General features: G+C 47.3%; 1 protein-coding gene across 1 annotated transcript in view; it reads left to right on the top strand.

The window, feature by feature from the left end:
• Nucleotides 1-554: 554 nt before the first annotated feature.
• The window catches only part of LOC119354794 (probable carbohydrate esterase At4g34215), a 21,230-nt gene continuing 7,055 nt past the window's right edge, over nt 555-14,729 (top strand). The window contains exon 1 of the mRNA XM_037621537.1: nt 555-1,105. Coding sequence (XP_037477434.1) covers nt 596-1,105 — 510 coding nt within the window. The 5' untranslated portion in view covers nt 555-595. The remainder of the gene's footprint in view (nt 1,106-14,729) is intronic.

Genomic DNA, 14,729 nt, shown 5'->3' with positions numbered 1-14,729 from the left:
AAAGCTGAAGGGGAAATATGTGTGGGAGGACTTGATCCTCAAAAACTTGTTGGACATCCGGGATCTAGTCGAATTTGAGACATTGTTGTACCGGGCTTAATTTGCATGCTATGTGTGAATGATTTGTGCTATTTTCTATCCGAACTTAGATGAATATCAGCCGATTTGAATGAATTTCGCCCGGTTAGTTAAAATGCGGTTTAAAATGTATGCTGCTAGCGTTGAATGACTGCCTTCCATATTCATGTCTGCAGACTGATCTCCTATCTGCGAACAGATGCGGGAAGTTTTTGCCGGGTTGCCGTTGGAGATACTAAGGGCCAATTCTTTTCGCCATGATTCTGGAGAACTGCCGACAGAATCACCTGCCCACAGAATCAACCATCTAAGTTCTTTTATGAGATTTTAGATTGGTGTACGAGTTGTGTACTCAAATGTATGGTTCCTAGATTGGAACTGAGTGCTGAAATTTTAACGGTTTGTTATTCCGGACAGTTTCACGTCTAATATAAACAACCTGCAACTAACGCTTGAAGCCGCAGTCTTCTCTTCTTCACACTTTCCTCGCCGCTGGCGCAGCGCTGCTCCCGCAGTCATGCGCATCTTCCTTCTCTCAGGGCAGAGCAACATGGCCGGCCGCGGCGGCGTGCACCACCGAAGGTGGGACGGGGTCGTGCCGCCGGAGTGCGCGCCGGACCCCTCCATCCTGCGCCTCTCCGCCGCGCTCGCATGGGAGGAGGCCCTCGAGCCGCTGCACGCCGACATCGACACGACCAAGACCTGCGGCGTCGGCCCCGGGATGGCCTTCGCCCGCGCCATTCTCCCGCGGCTGCAGCCCCCAGGCACCGCTGGGGTCGGGCTCGTACCGTGCGCCGTCGGCGGCACAGCCATACGGGAGTGGGCCCGCGGGGAGTACCTGTACGAGCAGATGGTGCGGCGCGCGCGCGCCGCGACCGAGTGCGGCGAGATCGAGGCCGTGCTGTGGTACCAGGGGGAGAGCGATGCAGAGTCCGATGCCGAAACGGCGGCGTACCAGGGGAACGTGGAGAGGCTGATAGCAAATATCAGGGCAGATCTTGGGATGCCGCACCTACCATTCATTCAGGTGATCGCCGCGCTCGGTAAATAGTGTATTTTGTCTTCATTTTTGGCATGGCTGTTGTGAACTGAAGTTTATAGAAACTGAACTGGTCATCAATCTGGGCATTCACACACGCTAGCAATTTTGGACAAATGAATAGTAATTTTATGAAAAATAGTAATGCACGTAAGATTTTTTTTTTGAAAAGAAGGATGACCCCTGGCCTCTGGGAGATGCATGCAACCATTTTATTAATTATTCGCAAAGACCTTATAAAGTAATATATCGATAAGTCTGAAGCAATCATCTTGGCAACATCTGTCGGTACTCCTATCCACTTGATGAAGGGGTGCCGATTGTCCGAGTCGAATACCAAACAGACCTCGCACCAAAGCCTAACAGCTAAAGACGGAGGCCCCAACCAAGCCACATTGCCGGGTCTAGGGCACACATCCGTCCGGCGCACTCTCAGTTGCCGCCGCCGCCGCCGCCGTTGTCTTCCATCGGTCCATCTTCAGAGCAGGTACTGACACATTGACCTTGTCAGGCCTGCCGTCAACACCACCACGATGCCAGACAACGCCACCTCCCTACGCGCGTCCATCATCATACATCCATCACCGAGACCCTGCCCCGCCCCACCGCCGAGACTCCACATTGTCGATGCATGACATGAAACGCCGATCCACCACTAAAACCGTCCACTGGTCCCTCGAGCCAATGTACACCTCCAAGAATGATGCCCCCAAGGAGGGAGCAACACAAGAGCGCCGCCATCATCCGATCAACTGATCAAGGGTTTCCCCCGAAGTTACCAGGAGGAGTTGAGAGCTTCACCTTGATGATGCCTTCATGAAGGAAACAATGACAAGGGTCTGTCCCAAGAAAATCCAATCGACAACTTGTGCACCGTCCAGACCGCCTTCAAAGCCCCGGATCTAGCCGTCCAGATCCGGCGACCATCCACAGCAGCACTGCCACCGTGGGAGCCCTGGCACACCGGCCACTGCCTGTGTGTGCCACCACTTGAGCCTGGGAGGACGGCCGCCACCCCAACTCAGCAAACCGCGAGAGCCGCCGAGAGGGATCCCGCACGCTCGTCACTGTCTCTGATCCGAACAAATCAAGAGCCAAAGCCACCAGATCGCCAGCGCAGATCCGCCTTGGATAGGGACAGTACCACGCCATGCCTGTTGGAAATATGCCCTAGAGGCAATAATAAAAGTATTATTATTATATTTCCTTGTTCATGATAATTGTCTTTTATTCATGCTATAACTGTATTATCCGGAAATCGTAATACACGTGTGAATACATAGACCACAATATGTCCCTAGTGAGCCTCTAGTTGACTAGCTCGTTGTGATCAACAGATAGTCATGGTTTCCTGGCTATGGACATTGGATGTCGTTGATAACGGGATCACATCATTAGGAGAATGATGTGATGGACAAGACCCAATCCTAAGACTAGCACAAAAGATCGTGTAGTTCATTTGCTAGAGCTTTGCCAATGTCAAGTATCTCTTCCTTTGACCATGAGATCGTGTAACTCCTGGATACCGTAGGAGTGCTTTGGGTGTATCAAACGTCACAACGTAACTGGGTGACTATAAAGGTGCACTACAGGTATCTCCGAAAGTATCTATTGTTTTATGCGGATCGAGACTGGGATTTGTCACTCCGTGTAAACGGAGAGGTATCTCTGGGCCCACTCGGTAGGACATCATCATATGCGCAATGTGACCAAGGAGTTGATCACGGGATGATGTGTTACGGAACGAGTAAAGTGACTTGCCGGTAACGAGATTGAACAAGGTATTGGATACCGACGATCGAATCTCGGGCAAGTAAAATACCGCTAGACAAAGGGAATTGTATACGGGATCGATTGAGTCCTTGACATCGTGGTTCATCCGATGAGATCATCGTGGAGCATGTGGGAGCCAACATGGGTATCTAGATCCCGCTGTTCGTTATTGACCGGAGAACGTCTCGGTCATGTCTACATGTCTCCCGAACCCGTAGGGTCTACACACTTAAGGTTCGATGACGCTAGGGTTATAAAGGAAGCTTGTATGTGGTTACCGAATGTTGTTCGGAGTCCCGGATGAGATCCCGGACGTCACGAGGAGTTCCGGAATGGTCCGGAGGTAAAGATTTATATATAGGAAGTCCTGTTTCGGCCATCGGGACAAGTTTCGGGGTCATCGGTATTGTACCGGGACCACCGGAAGGGTCCCGGGGGCCCACCGGGTGGGGCCACCTGCCCCGGGGGGCCACATGGGCTGTAGGGGGTGCGCCTTGGCCTACATGGGCCAAGGTCACCAGCCCCAAGAGGCCCATGCGCCTGGGGAAACCCTAAAGGAAGAGTCCCAGCAGGGGAAGGCACCTCCTAGGTGCCTTGGGGGGGGAGGACTCCTCCCCTGGCCGCCGCCCCCTTGGAGATTGGATCTCCTAGGGGCTGGCGCACCCCCCCTTGGGATCCCTATATATAGTGGGGTAGGAGGGCCTCCCAAACACACCTTATGCCTTTGGTGCAGCCCCTCCCTCTCTCACAAGTTCTTCTCCTCTCCCATGGTGCTTGGCGAAGCCCTGCGGGATTGCCACGCTCCTCCACCACCACCACGCCATTGTGCTGCTGTTGGATGGAGTCTTCCTCAACCTCTCCCTCTCTCCTTGCTGGATCAAGGCGTGGGAGACGTCATCGGGCTGTACGTGTGTTGAACGCGGAGGTGCCGTCCGTTCGGCACTTGATCATCGGTGATCTGAATCACGACGAGTACGACTCCATCAACCCCGTTCACTTGAACGCTTCCGCTTAGCGATCTACAAGGGTATGTAGATGCACTCTCTTTCTACTCGTTGCTGGTCTCTCCATAGATAGATCTTGGTGATTCGTAGGAATTTTTTTTGAATTTCTCCTACGTTCCCCAACAGTGGTATCAGAGCTAGGTCTATTGTGTAGATTCTTTGCACGAGTAGAACACAAAGTAGTTGTGGGCATTGATGTTGTTCAATATGCTTACCGTTACTAGTCCAATCTTGTTTCGACGGTATTGTGGGATGAAGCGGCCCGGACCGACCTTACACGTACTCTTACGTGAGACAGGTTCCACCGATTGACATGCACTTGATGCATAAGGTGGCTAGCGGGTGCCAGTCTCTCCCACTTTAGTCGGAACGGATTCGATGAAAAGGGTCCTTATGAAGGGTAAATAGAAATTGGCATATCACGTTGTGGTCTTGCGTAGGTAAGAAACGTTCTTGCTAGAAACCCATAGCAGCCACGTAAAACATGCAACAACAATTAGAGGACGTCTAACTTGTTTTTGCAGGGTATGCTATGTGATGTGATATGGCCAAGAAGAATGTGATGAATGATATGTGATGTATGAGATTGATCATGTTCTTGTAATAGGATTCACGACTTGCATGTCGATGAGTATGACAACCGGCAGGAGCCATAGGAGTTGTCTTTATTTATTGTATGACCTGCGTGTCATTGAAGAACGCCATGTAAACTACTTTACTTTATTGCTAAACGCGTTAGTCATAGAAGCAGAAGTAGTCGTTGGCGTGACAACTTCATGAAGACACGATGATGGAGATCATGATGATGGAGATCATGGTGTCGTGCCGGTGACGATGATGATCATGGAGCCCCGAAGATGAAGATCAAAAGGAGCAAAATGATATTGGCCATATCATGTCACTATTTGATTGCATGTGATGTTTATCATGTTTATGCATCTTGTTTGCTTAGGACGACGGTAGTAAATAAGATGATCCCTTACAAAATTTCAAGAAGTGTTCTCCCCTAACTGTGCACCGTTGCTACAGTTCGTCGCTTCTAAGCACCACGTGATGATCGGGTGTGATGGATTCTTACGTTCACATACAACGGGTGTAAGACAGTTTTACACAGCGAAAACACTTAGGGTTAACTTGACGAGCCTAGCATGTGCAGACATGGCCTCGGAACACGTAGACCGAAAGGTCAAGCATGAGTCGTATGGTAGATACGATCAACATGAAGATGTTCACCGATGATGACTAGTCCGTCTCACGTGATGATCGGACACGGCCTAGTTGACTCTGATCATGTGATCACTTAGATGACCAGAGGGATGTCTATCTAAGTGGGAGTTCATAAGATGAACTTAATTATCCTGAACATAGTCAAAAGACCTTTTGCAAATTATGTCGTAAGCTCGCGCTTTAGTTCCACTGTTTAGATATGTTCCTAGAGAAAATATAGTTGAAAGTTTATAGTAGCGATTATGCGATCAGTAGAAAGCTTATGTCCTTAATGCACCGCTCAGTGTGCTGAACCCCAACGTCGTTTGTCGATGTTGCGAACATCGGACATACACGTTTTGATAACTACGTGATAGTTCAATTAAATGGTTTAAGTAGAGGCACCAAAGACGTTTTCGAAACGTCGCGGAACATATGAGATGTTTCGAGGGCTGAAATTGGGATTTCAGGCTCGTGCCCACGTCAAGAGGTATGAGACCTCCGACAATTTTCTTAGCCTACAAACTAAGGGAGAAAAGCTCAATCGTTGAGCTTGTGCTCAGATTGTCTGAGTGCAACAATCACTTGAATCGAGTGGGAGTTAATCTTCCAGATGAGATAGTGATGTTTCTCCAAAGTCATTGCCACCAAGCTGCAAGAGCTTCGTGATGAACTATAACATATCAGGGATAGATATGATGATCCTTGAGATATTCATGATGTTTGACACCGCGAAAGTAGAAATCAAGAAGGAGCATCAATTGTTGATGGTTGGTGAAACCACTAGTTTCAAGAAGGGCAAGGGAACAAAGGGATACTTCATGAAACGGCAAATCAGCTGCTGCACCAATGAAGAAACCCGAGGTTGAACCCAAACCCGAGACTAAGTGCTTCTGTAATAAGGGGAACAACCACTGGAAGCAAGATTACCCTAGATACTTGGTGGATGAGAAGGCTGGCAAGGTCGATAGAAGTATATTGGATATACATTATGTTAATGTGTACTTTACTAGTACTCCTAGTAGCACCAGGGTATTAGATACCGGTTCGGTTGCTAAGTGTTAGTAACTCGAAATAAAAGCTACGGAATAAACGGAGACTAGCTAAAGGTGAGCTGACGATATGTGTTGGAAGTGTTTCCAAGTTTGATGTGATCAAGCATCGCACGCTCCCTCTACCAACGAGATTGGTATTAAACCTAAATAACTGTTATTTGGTGTTTGCGTTGAGCATAGACATGATTGGATTATGTCTATCACAATACGGTTATTCATTTAAAAAGAATAATGGTTACTCTATTTATTTGAATAATACCTTCAATGGTCTTGCACCTAAAGGAATGGTTTATTGAATCTCGGTCGTAGTGATACATATTTTCATGCCAAAAGATATAAGATAGTAATGATAGTACCACTTACTTGTGGCACTGCCATGTAAGTCATAATGGTATAAAACGCATGAAGAAGCTCCATGTTGATGGATCTTTGGACTCACTCGTTTTTGAAAAGTTTGAGACATGCGAACCATGTCTATTGGTGTATATGCATGAAGAAACTCCATGCAAATGGACCGTTCGGACTCACTTGATTTTGAATCACTTGAGATATGCAAATCATACCACATAGGCAAGATGACTGAAAAGCCTCGGTTTCAATAAGATGGAACAAGATAGCAACTTGCTGGAAGTAACACATTTTGATGTGTGCAGTCCAATGAGTGCTGAGGCATGCAGTGAATATCGTTATGTTCTTACTTCACAGATGATTCGAGTAGATGTTGAGAATATTTACTTGATGAAACACAAGTCTGAATTATTGAATGGTTCAAGTAATTTCAGAGTGAAGTAGAAGATCATTGTGACAAGAGGATAAAATGTCTATGATATGATCATAGAGATGAATATCTGAGTTACGAGTTTTGGCACACAATTAAGACATTGTGGAAATTGTTCCGCAATTAATACCGCCTGGAACACCATAGTATGATGGTGTGTCCGAACATCATAGTTGCACCCTATTGGATATGGTGCGTACCATGATGTCTCTTATCGAATTACCACTATCGTTCATGGGTTAGGCATTAGAGACAACCACATTCACTCTAAATAGGGCACCACATAATTCCGATGAGATGACACCGTATGAATTATGGTTTAGAGAAACCTAAGTTGTCGTTTCTTAAAATGTTTGGGGCTGCGACGCTTATATGAAAAGGTTTTAGGTTGATAAGCTCGAACCCAAAGCGGATAAAATGCATCTTCATAGGAAACCCAAAACAGTTGGGTATACCTCCTAATTCAAATCCGAAAGCAATATGGATTGTTTCTTGAATCGGGTCCTTTCTCGAGGAAAGGTTTCTCTCGAAAGAGTTGAGTGGGAGGATGGTGGAGACTTGATGAGGTTATTGAACCGTCTCTTCAACTAGTGTGTGGCAGGGCACAGGAAGTTGTTCTTGTGGCACCTACACCAATTGAAGTGGAAGCTTATGATATTGATCATGAAACTTCGGATCAAGTCACTACCAAACCTCGTAGGACGACAAGGACACGTACTACTTCGGAGTGGTAAGGTGATCCTGTCTTGAAGGTCATGTTGCTAGACAACAATGAACCTACGAGCTATGGAGAAGCGATGGTGGGCCCGGATTCCGATAAATGGCTCGAGGCCATAAAATCCGAGAACGGATCCATGGACTTTGGCGGACTTGCCCGATGATCGGCAAGCCATTAAGATAAATGGATCTTTAAGAAGAAGACGGACGTGGATGGTAATGTCACCGTCCATGAAGCTCGACTTGTGGCGAAAAGTTTTTCACAAGTTCAAGGAGTTGACTACGATGAGTTTTTCTCATCCGTAGCAATGCTTAAAGTCCGTCGGATTCATGTTAGCATTAGCTGCATTTATGAATTCTGGCAGATGGATGACAAAACGAGTTTCCTTACCAGTCTTCGTATGGAAAGGTTGTATGTAATACAATCAGAAAGGTTTTGTCGATCCTAAGGATGCTAAAAGGTATGCTAGCTCCAGCGATCCTTCTAAGGACTGGAGTAAGCGTCTCGGAGTTGGAATGTACGCTTTGATAAGATGATCAAAGATTTTGGGTCTATACAAAGTTTATGAGAAACTTGTATTTCCAAAGAAGTGAGTGGGAGCACTATAGAATTTCTGATGAGTATATGTTGTTGACATATTGATGATCAGAGATGATGTAGAATTTCTAAAAAGCATATAGGGTTATTTGAAAGGTGTTTTTCAATAGAAAACCTGGATTAAGCTACTTGAACATTGAGCATCAAGATCTATAAGGATAGATCAAAATGCTTAATAATACTTTCAAATGAGCACATACCTTGACATGATCTTGAAGGTGTTCAAGATGGACCAGTCAAAAAGGGGGTTCTTGCCTGAGTTGTAAGGTACGAAGTTAAGACTTAAAGCTCGACCACGACAGAATAGAGAGAAAGGACGAAGGTCGTCCCCTATGCTTAAGACGTAGGCTCTTCAGTATGCTATGCTGTGTACCGCACCTGAAGTGTGCCTTGCCATGAGTCAGTCAAGGGGTACAAGAGTGATCCAAGAATGGCTCACAGGACAACGGTCAAAGTTATCCTTAGTAACTAGTGGACTAAGGAATTTTCTCGATTATGGAGGTGGTAAAAGAGTTCGTCGTAAAGGTTACGACGATGCAAGCTTGACACCTATCCAGATAGCTCTGAGTAGAGAGACCGGATACATATAATGGAGCAATAATTTAGAATAGCTCCAAGTAGAACAATTATTTGGAATAGCTCCAAATAGAGCGTGGTAGCTGCATCTAGGAGATGACATAGAGATTTGTAAAACACACACGGATCTGAAAGGTTCAGACCCGTTGACTAAAACCTCTCTCACAAGCAACGTGATCAAACTTAAAACTCATTGAGTATTAATCACATAGTGATGTGAACTAGACTACTGACTCTAGTAAACTCTTGGGTATTAGTCACATGGCGATGTGACCTGTGAGTGTTAATCACATGGCGATGTGAACTAGATTATTGACTCTAGTGCAAGTGGGAGACTGTTGGAAATATGCCCTAGAGGCAATAATAAAAGTATTATTATTATATTTCCTTGTTCATGATAATTGTCTTTTATTCATGCTATAACTGTATTATCCGGAAATCGTAATACACGTGTGAATACATAGACCACAATATGTCCCTAGTGAGCCTCTAGTTGACTAGCTCGTTGTGATCAACAGATAGTCATGGTTTCCTGGCTATGGACATTGGATGTCGTTGATAACGGGATCACATCATTAGGAGAATGACGTGATGGACAAGACCCAATCCTAAGACTAGCACAAAAGATCGTGTAGTTCATTTGCTAGAGCTTTGCCAATGTCAAGTATCTCTTCCTTTGACCATGAGAGCGTGTAACTCCTGGATACCGTAGGAGTGCTTTGGGTGTATCAAACGTCACAACGTAACTGGGTGACTATAAAGGTGCACTACAGGTATCTCCGAAAGTATCTATTGTTTTATGCGGATCGAGACTGGGATTTGTCACTCCGTGTAAACGGAAAGGTATCTCTGGGCCCACTCGGTAGGACATCATCATAATGTGCACAATGTGACCAAGGGGTTGATCACGGGATGATGTGTTACGGAACGAGTAAAGAGACTTGCCGGTAACGAGATTGAACAAGGTATCGGTATACCGACGATCGAATCTCGGGCAAGTAAAATACCGCTAGACAAAGGGAATTGTATACGGGATTGATTGAGTCCTTGACATCGTGGTTCATCCGATGAGATCATCGTGGAACATGTGGGAGCCAACATGGGTATCCAGATCCCGCTGTTGGTTATTGACCGGAGAACATCTCGGTCATGACTACATGTCTCCCGAACCCGTAGGGTCTACACACTTAAGGTTCGATGACGCTAGGGTTATAAAGGAAGTTTGTATGTGGTTACCGAATGTTGTTCGGAGTCCCGGATGAGATCCCGGACGTCACGAGGAGTTCCGGAATGGTCCGGAGGTAAAGATTTATATATAGGAAGTCCTGTTTCGGCCATCGGGACAAGTTTCGGGGTCATCGGTATTGTACCGGGACCACCGGAAGGGTCCCGGGGGCCCACCGGGTGGGGCCACCTGCCCCGTGTTGGAAATATGCCCTAGAGGCAATAATAAATTGATTATTATTATATTTCCTTGTTCATGATAATCGTTTATTATCCATGCTAGAATTGTATTGATAGGAAACTCAGATACATGTGTGGATACATAGACAACACCATGTCCCTAGTAAGCCTCTAGTTGACTAGCTCGTTGATCAATAGATGGTTACGGTTTCCTGACCATGGACATTGGATGTCGTTGATAACAGGATCACATCATTAGGAGAATGATGTGATGGACAAGACCCAATCCTAAGCCTAGCACAAGATCATGTAGTTCGTATGCTAAAGCTTTTCTAATGTCAAGTATCATTTCCTTAGACCATGAGATTGTGCAACTCCCGGATACCGTAGGAGTGCTTTGGGTGTGCCAAACGTCACAACGTAACTGGGTGGCTATAAAGGTACACTACGGGTATCTCTGAAAGTGTCTGTTGGGTTGGCACGAATCGAGATTGGGATTTTGTCACTCCGTGTAAACGGAGAGGTATCTCTGGGCCCACTCGGTAGGACATCATCATAATGTGCACAATGTGACCAAGGGGTTGATCACGGGATGATGTGTTACGGAACGAGTAAAGAGACTTGCCGGTAACGAGATTGAACAAGGTATCGGTATACCGACGTGATCTTGACGTGAGCACATGCCTTGACGTGATCTTGAAGGTGTTCAAGATGGATCAGTCAAAGAAGGAGTTCTTGCCTGAGTTGTAAGGTATGAAGTTAAGACTTAAAGCTCGACCATGGCAGAATAGAGAGAAAGGAACGAAGGTCGTCCCCTATGCTTAAGACATAGGCTCTACAGTATGCTATGCTGTGTACCGCACCTGAAGTGTGCTTTACCATGAGTCAGTCAAGGGGTACAAGAGTGATCCAAGAATGGATCACAGGACAGCGGTCAAAGTTATCCTTAGTAACTAGTGGACTAAGGAATTTTCTCAATTATGGAGGTGGTAAAAGAGTTCGTCGTAAAGGGTTACGTCGATGCAAGCTTAACACCTATCCGGATAGCTCTGAGTAGAGATACCGGATACGTATAATGGAGCAACAATTTAGAATAGCTCCAAGTAGAACAGTTATTTGGAATAGCTCCAAATAGAACGTGGGAGCTACATCTAGGAGATGACATAGAGATTTGTAAAGCACACACGGATCTGAAAGGTTCAGACCCGTTGACTAAAACCTCTCTCACAAGCAACATGATCAAACATAAAACTCATTGAGTGTTAATCACATAGTGATGTGAACTAGACTACTGACTCTAGTAAACTCTTGGGTATTAGTCACATGGCGATGTGACCTGTGAGTGTTAATCACATGGCGATGTGAACTAGATTATTGACTCTAGTGCAAGTGGGAGACTGTTGGAAATATGCCCTAGAGGCAATAATAAAAGTATTATTATTATATTTCCTTGTTCATGATAATTGTCTTTTATTCATGCTATAACTGTATTATCCGGAAATCGTAATACACGTGTGAATACATAGACCACAATATGTCCCTAGTGAGACTCTAGTTGACTAGCTCGTTGTGATCAACAGATAGTCATGGTTTCCTGGCTATGGACATTGGATGTCGTTGATAACGGGATCACATCATTAGGAGAATGATGTGATGGACAAGACCCAATCCTAAGACTAGCACAAAAGATCGTGTAGTTCATTTGCTAGAGCTTTGCCAATGTCAAGTATCTCTTCCTTTGACCATGAGATCGTGTAACTCCTGGATACCGTAGGAGTGCTTTGGGTGTATCAAACGTCACAACGTAACTGGGTGACTATAAAGGTGCACTACAGGTATCTCCGAAAGTATCTATTGTTTTATGCGGATCGAGACTGGGATTTGTCACTCCGTGTAAACGGAGAGGTATCTCTGGGCCCACTCGGTAGGACATCATCATATGCGCAATGTGACCAAGGAGTTGATCACGGGATGATGTGTTACGGAACGAGTAAAGTGACTTGCCGGTAACGAGATTGAACAAGGTATTGGATACCGACGATCGAATCTCGGACAAGTAAAATACCGCTAGACAAAGGGAATTGTATACGGGATCGATTGAGTCCTTGACATCGTGGTTCATCCGATGAGATCATCGTGGAGCATGTGGGAGCCAACATGGGTATCCAGATCCCGCTGTTGGTTATTGACCGGAGAACGTCTCGGTCATGTCTACATGTCTCCCGAACCCGTAGGGTCTACACACTTAAGGTTCGATGACGCTAGGGTTATAAAGGAAGCTTGTATGTGGTTACCGAATGTTGTTCGGAGTCTCGGATGAGATCCCGGACGTCACGAGGAGTTCCGGAATGGTCCGAAGGTAAAGATTTATATATAGGAAGTCCTGTTTCGGCCATCGGGACAAGTTTCGGGGTCATCGGTATTGTACCGGGACCACCGGAAGGGTCCCGGGGGCCCACCGGGTGGGGCCACCTGCCCCGGGGGGCCACATGGGCTGTAGGGGGTGCGCCTTGGCCTACATGGGCCAAGGGCACCAGCCCCAAGAGGCCCATGCGCCTGGGGAAACCCTAAAGGAAGAGTCCCAGCAGGGGAAGGCACCTCCTAGGTGCCTTGGGGGGGGGGGGAGGACTCCTCCCCTGGCCGCCGCCCCCTTGGAGATTGGATCTCCTAGGGGCTGGCGCACCCTCCCCCCCTTGGGATCCCTATATATAGTGGGGTAGGAGGGCCTCCCAAACACACCTTATGCCTTTGGTGCAGCCCCTCCCTCTCTCACAAGTTCTTCTCCTCTCCCATGGTGCTTGGCGAAGCCCTGCGGGATTGCCACGCTCCTCCACCACCACCACGCCGTTGTGCTGCTGTTGGATGGAGTCTTCCTCAACCTCTCCCTCTCTCCTTGCTGGATCAAGGCGTGGGAGACGTCACCGGGCTGTACGTGTGTTGAACGCGGAGGTGTCGTCCGTTCGGCACTTGATCATCGGTGATCTGAATCACGACGAGTACGACTCCATCAACCCCGTTCACTTGAACGCTTCCGCTTAGCGATCTACAAGGGTATGTAGATGCACTCTCTTTCTACTCGTTGCTGGTCTCTCCATAGATAGATCTTGGTGATTCGTAGGAAATTTTTTTGAATTTCTGCTACGTTCCCCAACAATGCCGCCGCGGGAGGCCCTAGCTTCACCGGCCGCCACCTTACAGGGCCGCCGCCCCGGGATCCAGGCCGAACGTCGCCGCCGCCACCGGCCACATTCCGCCGCCGCCGAGCCGCCGGCCACCGCAGCCATGGCCGTCGTGACCATGCGGACGTGCCGAGCAGCCAGCAGCATCCGCTCTTCCACGTCGCCCTGCAGCTCCGTCGCCTCTGCCCACCACCATGCCGTTGCCTTGCGCAGTCGCCGGAGGCGAGCCGCCGCGCCGCCACGACCCAGATCAAGGAGAAGCGCCCCGGCGCCATTAGGTGACTGTAACACCCTCAATGCGGCTATATCTCACACGTGTCGAAGCACGACTTAGAGGCATAACCGCATTGAAAGCAATGTCGTAAGTGAGGTAATCTTTGCAAACAACCCATGTAATACAATAAGGGAAAAGATACATAGTTGGCTTACAATCGCCACTTCACACAATACATGAATAAAGCATTACATCATCCAAATACAGTCAAGGTCCGACTATGGAACCAAAATAAAAGAAGAACCCCAAATGCGACAAGGCCCCCGATCGACCCCAACTGGGCTCCACTACTGATCAACTAGAACGAAACAACACAAAGTATAAGATCTTCAACGAGCTTCTCCTTGAGCTTGGTTGCGTCATCTGCACGGTCTCATCGGCACCTGCAAGCTGGTTTTGGAAGTATCTGTGAGCCACGGGGACTCAGCAATCTCGCACCCTCGCGATCAAGACTATTTAAGCTTATGGGTAAGGTAAAGGTATGAGGTGGAGCTGCAGCAAGCGACTAGCATATAGGGTGGCTAACATACGCAAAAGAGAGCGAGACGAGAAGGCAAAGCATGATCGAGAAACTATGATCAAGAAGTGATCCTAGAACAACCTACGTCAAGCATAACTCCAACACCGTGTTCACTTCCCGGGCACCGCCGAGAAGAGACCATCACGGTTACACACGCGGTGATGTATTTTAATTAAGGTCAACTTTAGGTTTTCTACAACCGGACATTAACAAATTCCCATCTGCCCATAACCGCGGGCACGACTCTCAAAAGTTTAAATCCCTGCAGGGGTGTCCCAACTTAGCCCATCACAAGCTCTCACGGTCAACGAAGAATATTCATTCTAGCGGGAAGACCCGATCAGGCTCGGAATTCCGGTTACAAGACATCCTCGACAATGGTAAAACAAGTCCAGTAACACCGCCCGAATGTGCCGACAAATCCCGATAGAAGCTGCACATATCTCGTTCTCAGGGCACACTCAGATGAGCAGTCCGTACAACTAAAACCAGCCCTCGAGTTTCCCCGAGGTGGCGCTGCAAGGGGCT

The sequence above is a fragment of the Triticum dicoccoides genome, chromosome 2A (genome assembly GCF_002162155.2).
Source record: "Triticum dicoccoides isolate Atlit2015 ecotype Zavitan chromosome 2A, WEW_v2.0, whole genome shotgun sequence".
Lineage (NCBI taxonomy): Eukaryota > Viridiplantae > Streptophyta > Magnoliopsida > Poales > Poaceae > Triticum > Triticum dicoccoides.
This window is presented reverse-complemented; position numbering and strand designations above follow the sequence as displayed.